General features: G+C 48.4%; 1 protein-coding gene across 4 annotated transcripts in view; it reads left to right on the top strand.

The window, feature by feature from the left end:
• Positions 1–7,248, top strand: part of LOC111967301 (storkhead-box protein 2) — a 129,234-nt gene that overhangs the window by 106,704 nt on the left and 15,282 nt on the right. For all 4 annotated transcript variants that reach the window (XM_070444708.1, XM_023992222.2, XM_023992223.2 and 1 more), the window contains exon 2: positions 4,663–4,815. In XM_070444708.1, the coding sequence (XP_070300809.1) occupies positions 4,683–4,815 (133 nt within the window). In that variant the 5' untranslated portion in view covers positions 4,663–4,682. The remainder of the gene's footprint in view (positions 1–4,662; positions 4,816–7,248) is intronic.

Raw genomic sequence — 7,248 nt, 5'->3', positions numbered from 1 at the left:
CTGATGCCTGAGGACCTAAGTTCGACATGGTGTTTGTCAGCCAGGAGAGTATATCGTCTGATGTGACCTCAGCTCAGCCTGTTGGTTTTCTTGGTGGTTTGTGGTTCATGGTTTATAACCATTTCACTGGTTTACATTCCCTGTATAGCATCTGGCTGATGCCTGAGGACCTAAGTTCGACATGGTGTTTGTCAGCCAGGAGAGTATATCGTCTGATGTGACCTCAGCTCAGCCTGTTGGTTTTCTTGGTGGTTTGTGGTTCATGGTTTATAACCATTTCACTGGTTTACATTCCCAACATCCGGCTCAACAGGATATTCAAGCAGGATCTGGATTGTTCACCTTTTTATGACTTAACAGTAATGTTTGCCTTGGTATTTATTGTCATGAGTTAGGCTATGTTACACCCAAAGTGAAATTAGGATTGCCATCCTCCATGCATACCACCTGAGATTAGATCTGGGTCCCAAATGGTACTCTGTTTTCTAAATGGTGTAGGGTGTCATTTGGGACACATCAGTGCTTGGCTTGCATTAGCCCTGTTCTACCCTGTTGTGATGCTGTGGTGTGAGTTGCCCTCCTACAGAAGAACAAGCTGTGTTTTGCATAATCTCTCAATAGATAGTGGACAGGGACTTTTATGCAGGTTAACTTAAATACATTTTACCTCATTTCTACCAGCGTGTTACATGTGCAACCAGAGGGGGAAAAAACCCTAGACCACAGAGACGTGTACAAAGCTCTCCCTCGCCCTCCATTTGGCAAATCTGACCATAACTCTATCCTCCTGATTCCTGCTTACAAGCAAAAACGAAATCAGGAAGTACCATTGACTCGCTCAATACGGAAGTGTTCAGATGACGTAGATGCTAAGCTACAGGACTGTTTTGCTAGCACAGACTGGCACAGACTGGCATTGAGTATTCCACCTCAGTCACCGGCTTGATCAATAAGTGCATCGATGAAGTCGTCCCCACAGTGACCGTACGTACGTACATACCCCAACCAAAAGCAAGGTGCGGGACTCTAACCCGGACGCTTATAAGAAATCCCGCTATGCCCTCAGTCGAACCATCAAACAGCCAAAGCGTCAATACAGGATTAAGATTGAATCCTACTACACCGGCTCTGACGCTCGTCAGATGTGGCAGGGCTAATACGGACTACAAAGGGAAGCACAGCCGCGAGCTCCTCAGTGAGACGAGCCTACCAGACGAGCTAAATGACTTCTATGCACGCTTCGAGGCAAGCAACACAGAAGCATGCATGAGAGCACCAGCTGTTCCGGATGACTGTGTGATCACACTCTCCGTAGCCGATGTGAGTAAGACCTTTAAACAGGTCAACATTCACAAGGCCGCAGGGCCAGACGGATTACCAGGACGTGTACTCCGAGCATGCGCTGACCAACTGGCAAGTGTCTTCACTGACATTTTCAACCTGTCCCTGACTGAGTCTGTAATACCTAAATGTTTCAAGCAGACCATCATAGTCCCTGTGCCCAAGAACACCAAGGTAACCTMCCTAAATGACTACCGACCCGTAGCACTCACGTCTGTAGCCATGAAGTGCTTTGAAAGGCTGGTAATGGCTCACATCAATACCATTATCCCAGAAACCCTAGACCCACTCCAATTTGCATACCGCCCCAACAGATCCACAGATGATGCAATCCACACTGCCCTTTACCACCTGGACAAAAGGAACACCAACGTGAGAATGGCTTTTATTTGACTACAGCTCAGCGTTCAACACCATAGTGCCCTCAAAGCTCATCACTAAGCTAAGGACCCTGGGACTAAACACCTCCCTCTGCAACTGGATCCTGGACTTCCTGACGGGCCGACTCCAGGGTGGTAAGGGTAGGCACAACAATTCTGCCACGCTGACCCTCAACACGGGGGACCCTCAGGGGTGCGTGCTCAGTCCCCTCCTGTACTCCCTGTTCACCCATGACTGCATGGCCAAGCACGACTCCAACACCATCKTTCAGTTTGTCGATGACACTGGTAGGCCTGATCACCGACAACAATGAGACAGCTTATAGGGAGGAGGTCAGGGAACTGGCAGTGATCAAGACAAAGGAGATGATCATGGACTACAGGAAAGGAGGGCCGAGCACACCTCCATTCTCATCGATGGGGCTGTAGTGGAGTAGGTTGAGAGCTTCAAGTTCCTTGGTGATATCACCAACAAACTATCATGGTCCAAGCACACCAAGACAGTCGTGAAGAGGGCACGACAATGCCTATTCCCTCTCAGAGACTGAAACGATTTGGCATGGGTCCTTAGATCCTCAAAAATGTCTACAGCTGCACCTTCGAGAGCTTCCTGACTGGTTGCATCATCGCCTGGTATGGCAACAGCTCGGCCTCCGACCGCAAGGCTCTACAGAGGGACCTCTATACCAGGCGGTGTCAGAAGAAGGCCCTAAATATTTCCCAAGACCCCAGCCACCCTAGTCATAGACTGTTCTCTCTGGTACTGCATGSCAAGGGGTACCGGAGCGCCAAGTCTAAGTCCAAAAGGCTTCTTAACAGCTTCTATCCCCAAGCCATAAGACTGCTGAACATCTAATCAAATGGCTACCCAGACTATTTGCATTGACCACCCCATTTTTACGCTACTGTTACTCTCTGTTTATTATCTATGCATAGTCACTTTACCTCTACCTACATATACATATTACCTCAATTACCTCTGTATATAGCCTCATTACTTTTATTTAAAAAWWTWTTTTTTTTTWACCTTTTATTTTGTAAATATATTCTTAAGTTATTTTTCTTAACTGCATTGTTGGTTAGGGCCTGTAGGGAAGCATTTTACTGTAAGGTCTACTRTTTTTGTATTCGGGGCGTTGTGACCAACAAAATTTGATTTGGTACATGTCAGGCCAGCGTCTGGACTCACTGTGTTTAGCATCGTCACACACTGCTCAGGTTAATTGTCTAGCCTAGCTCCCTCTTCTTAGACTGGGCATTTGTTCCAAATGTCACCCTATTCCCTATATAGGTTACCATATAGGGAATAGGGTGTCATTTCGGACGTAGCCTGGATACTAGTGGATTTCTACTCAAATTTTTGTCCTTACTTTGCCTTCTTAGTATTGTCCAGCACGGCCTTCCCTTCTCTCTGCTGGCCCCCCACAGGCAGGGTCTTCCCTTCTCTCTGCTGGCCCCCCACAGGCAGGGCCTTCCCTTCTCTCTGCTGGCCCCCCACAGGCAGGGCCTTCCCTTCTCTCTGCTGGATCTCCCAACCAGGCAGGGGCCTTCCCTTTCTCTCTGCTGGTCTCCCACAGGAGGGGCCTTCCCTTTTCTCTGTGGCCCCCCACGCGCAGGTCTTCCTTTTCGCTCTGCTGGCCCCCATAGGCAGGTGTCAAGGAAAGGAGTGATGGGAGGGAACCAGGACCTACTACTGCTCACTTATTGCCCTTCTGACCTTTCTGAACCAGCCTCCCCTCACCCAACCTTCACCCAGAACTAGACAAAGCTAGCAGCTCCCCTTGCCACCTCAACCCAGACTAGACAAAGCCAGCAGCCTCCCCTCACCCAACTCCACCCCAGAACTAAGACAAAGCCAGCAGCCTCCCCCTCGCCCAACCTCACCCAGAACTAGACAAAAGGCCCAAGCAGGCCGCCCTCACCCAGAACTTAGGACAAAAGCCAGCAGGCCTCCCCCTCACCCAACCTCAACCCCAGAACTAGACAAAGCCAGCAGCCTCCCCTCACCCCAGAACTAGACAAAGCCAGCAGCCCTCCCCCCTCACCCCAGAAACTAAGACAAAGCCAAGCCACAGCCTCCCCCTCACCCCAGAACTAGGACAAAAAGCCAGCAGCCTTCCCCTTTGCCACCCTCACCCCAGAACTAGACAAAGCCAGCAGCCTCCCCCTCACCCCAGAACTAGACAAAGCCAGCAGCTCCCCCTCACCCAATATTCCCCATTAGTGATGGGGGGTCGATACAGTGAAGTATCGCAATATTACTTTTTATGATTTTATATTAATACTGACTTCAAGTATCGGTTCTTTAAAAAACTTAATGTTAGCTAGTGCTAGTCAGCTGTACCTGTGCCAAAACTCCGCTATTTCTCATTTTATGGCTTGTTCTCCATCTTCTCTCTAAATGGGGAGCCAACATGTTTTCAGGACTTGTATTTCTTTATTTTTATTTCGGTTTCTCATTTTCTCATTGGTCTCGTTTGTCCCTCTGCAGCAACATAGTCCAATGGTAAAAAGTAAGCAATCAATCACAATATTGAATGGCATGGTGAGGTCCCTGGTAATTCCCTGCCTTATAATCCCGATATAGCGTASTACTTTTGACCAGGGCACATTTGAAACTTGACCATTTTTCTTTTCTTTTTCTATTGGAGCTGTTCCATCGACATTTTCAGTGAACTCAATGTTTTGTGATATTTACATGGAACTGTGTGTTTGACCTGGTACTGTAGTTTGACCACCCCTCTGAGCCTGGTTCCTCTCTAGGTTCCATCCGTCTAGGGAATTGTTCCTTGTCACTGTGCTTCTGCCTCTGCTTGCTCTCTGGAGTCAAGGCTGGGTAACTGGAAAGCACTTTGTGACAACTGCTGATATAAAAATGTCTATAAAAGAAATGTGATTGATTGATTGTGTGACCTCTGTGCTTCCTTCCCTCCTCTCTCAGGTGATGTGTCTCCCATCAGCATGTCTCCCATCAGCCAGTCACAGTTCATCCCTCTGGGGGAGGTGCTGTGCCTGGCCATTTCGGCCATGAACTCCGCCCGCAAGCCTGTCACCCAGGAGGCCCTGACAGAACACCTGGCAACATGTTTCCCAGGTAACAACAATACAACGTCAGTGTCTATATGTTACAGCGAACAGCAGAAATGTTTATCCTGCRAAGTTCTCAACCTCCCCAGGTAGCACACATAAAGGCAACGCTGCACCTCCGTAACCCTAACCCCTGCAGCTGTGTGTGTCATTAAAGCCAGGAGCGTTTCCTGACCACTGGAACAACTCTGGGTCATTTAGTGCTCTGTCTGAATTCATTTCCTCACATTTTCTGGATGTCACCAGATGGAGCTTACTAAATGGAGCAGCTCTTCCTCAGCCAGAGACATCTTTATGTAACCTGAGAGGAGTTATATTGCTAGCATATACAAATTAAAACAAATCTCACACAACCATGGATATTAAATCATGGGTGTAGGGGCTGATGAGAAGTTGAGAGGCTGTGTGACGAGGGATACATCTGTTCCACAGCTGAKAGTACACGTGGAAACTTAATCAGGACTTTGGCCTGTTTTTACCTCACCATCGTAAAATGCTAACGATTATTATAATCATGGAAAGCTAGCTCGGAGAAGAGCTTAGTGAGATGAAGTTCACAACAGTCAGTGTTGTATTGTGAAGTGTCATTTTTATAACGGGTTAGCCTATAGTTTTCCATTACACTTGCGATAATACTGCCATTTCTCATGAAATAGCTAGTAAAGCAGTTCAATAGTTGATAACTATTAGCACCTAAATAAAATGGAATACAGTCCGGTATTAGGCCTATCTGGTTATTTAAGCTCAAAAATACTTTAAAAMATGTTGTTTTCTGTTCTCATTCAAACTAGGCTAAATCACGCTGTAGTAGCATGTACAGTCCTATAGCAAATATTGATCTGCTTTTTCCTTTAGTTATCCTGTATGTCTATTATACAGACAAAAGTACTGGGGGTCAAATGAATGCGCTCCATGCAAGCAAGGGTATTCACTCCTCAATCTGTGTCCCAAATGGCACCCTATTCCCTACAGTATATAGTGCACTACTTTACACCATGGTTCATGGGGCCCATATGGTTCATAGGGCCAATGGGGTTCACAGGGCCCACAGGGTTCATAGGGCCCACAGGGTTCATAGGGCCCACAGGGTTCATAGAGCCCACAGGGTTCATAGAGCCCACAGGGTTCATAGGGCCCACAGGGTTCATAGGGCCCACAGGGTTCATAGAGCCCACAGGGTTCATAGGGCCCACAGGGTTAATAGGGCCCACGTGGTTCATAGGGCCCACAGGGTTCATAGGGCCCACAGGGTTAATAGGGCCCATGGGGTTCATAGTAGTGTGTGCTGGGGGCTACAGCGGTCTAAGGCTCTGCACCGCAGTGCTAGAGGCTACACTACAGATCTGGGTTCGATGCCGGGCTGTGTCGCAGCCGGCCGCGACCGGGAGACCCATAAGGCGGCGCACAATTGGCCCAGCGTCGTCCAGGTTTGGCCGGCTGAGATGTCCTTGTCCCATCGCACTCTAGTACTGGGGGTCAACACTCCTTGTGTGGGGCCGGGTGCATGCAAGCTGACTGTGGTCGCCAGGTGTACGGTGTTTCCTCCGACACATTGGTGCGGCTGGCTTCCGGGTTAAGTGAGCAGTGTGTCAAGAAGCAGTGCGGCTTGGCAGGATCGTGTTTCGGAGGACTCTTGTCTCTCGACTTTCGCCTCTCCCGAGTTCGTACGGGAGTTGCAGCGATGGGACAAGACTGTAACTACCAATTGGATATCATGAAATTGGGGGTAAAAATACAAATAGTGTGTACTAAATAGGAAATAGGGTTCAATTTGCGACGTACCCTCAGTCTGCTCCAGATGATATTATGGAAAGGTCAGTGGGGAAGGTTGTTACAGATGGGGACTAGCCTACTTGGGACAGAACTGTGACTGTTTAATGCCGGGCCTGGTTCAACCGAGCCCACCTTTCTATGTATCACTGGAAACTAAAGCATGTGATGCACGCTGAGGTAATTGAATTGCCSGCACTTAATTGTTGCACATGACTGCATCTCTGGGCAGATATGAAGTGATAACAGTGGATGTGTAGGACTGAAGATTTAAGCGGGAGGCTCCCCTAATCTCTTGGTATGCTCTGTTTTGTATACCCTGATGAACCTAAACATGATCCACGCCAGCTTGACACTGGAACACAAAGGTCATGCAGACATTGTTAGTAGGGKAACACCTTGACCCTTCACAGCTGCKCATTCAGCAGATCTTCCACCAATGGTGTGATGGCATATTGTGTTTATTTATTCTATATATTACATTCTGCAACGTTCAGAATATTGGGTCCCGTGCTGAATAAGCCGCTAGCCCATCTGCCTCCTCCTTGACCATCCAATCAGGCCCCTCTCCCCTCCCTTCCCTAGTCCCCGCCTCTGTGCTGAGTAAGTACCTTGTGTTCCAGCACCCTACGCCCCCCCCAGACAGTCTCTCTCGCTCTCTCCCTCTCCC

The sequence above is a fragment of the Salvelinus sp. IW2-2015 genome, linkage group LG8, assembly GCF_002910315.2.
Source record: "Salvelinus sp. IW2-2015 linkage group LG8, ASM291031v2, whole genome shotgun sequence".
NCBI classification, from domain to species: domain Eukaryota; kingdom Metazoa; phylum Chordata; class Actinopteri; order Salmoniformes; family Salmonidae; genus Salvelinus; species Salvelinus sp. IW2-2015.
This window is presented reverse-complemented; position numbering and strand designations above follow the sequence as displayed.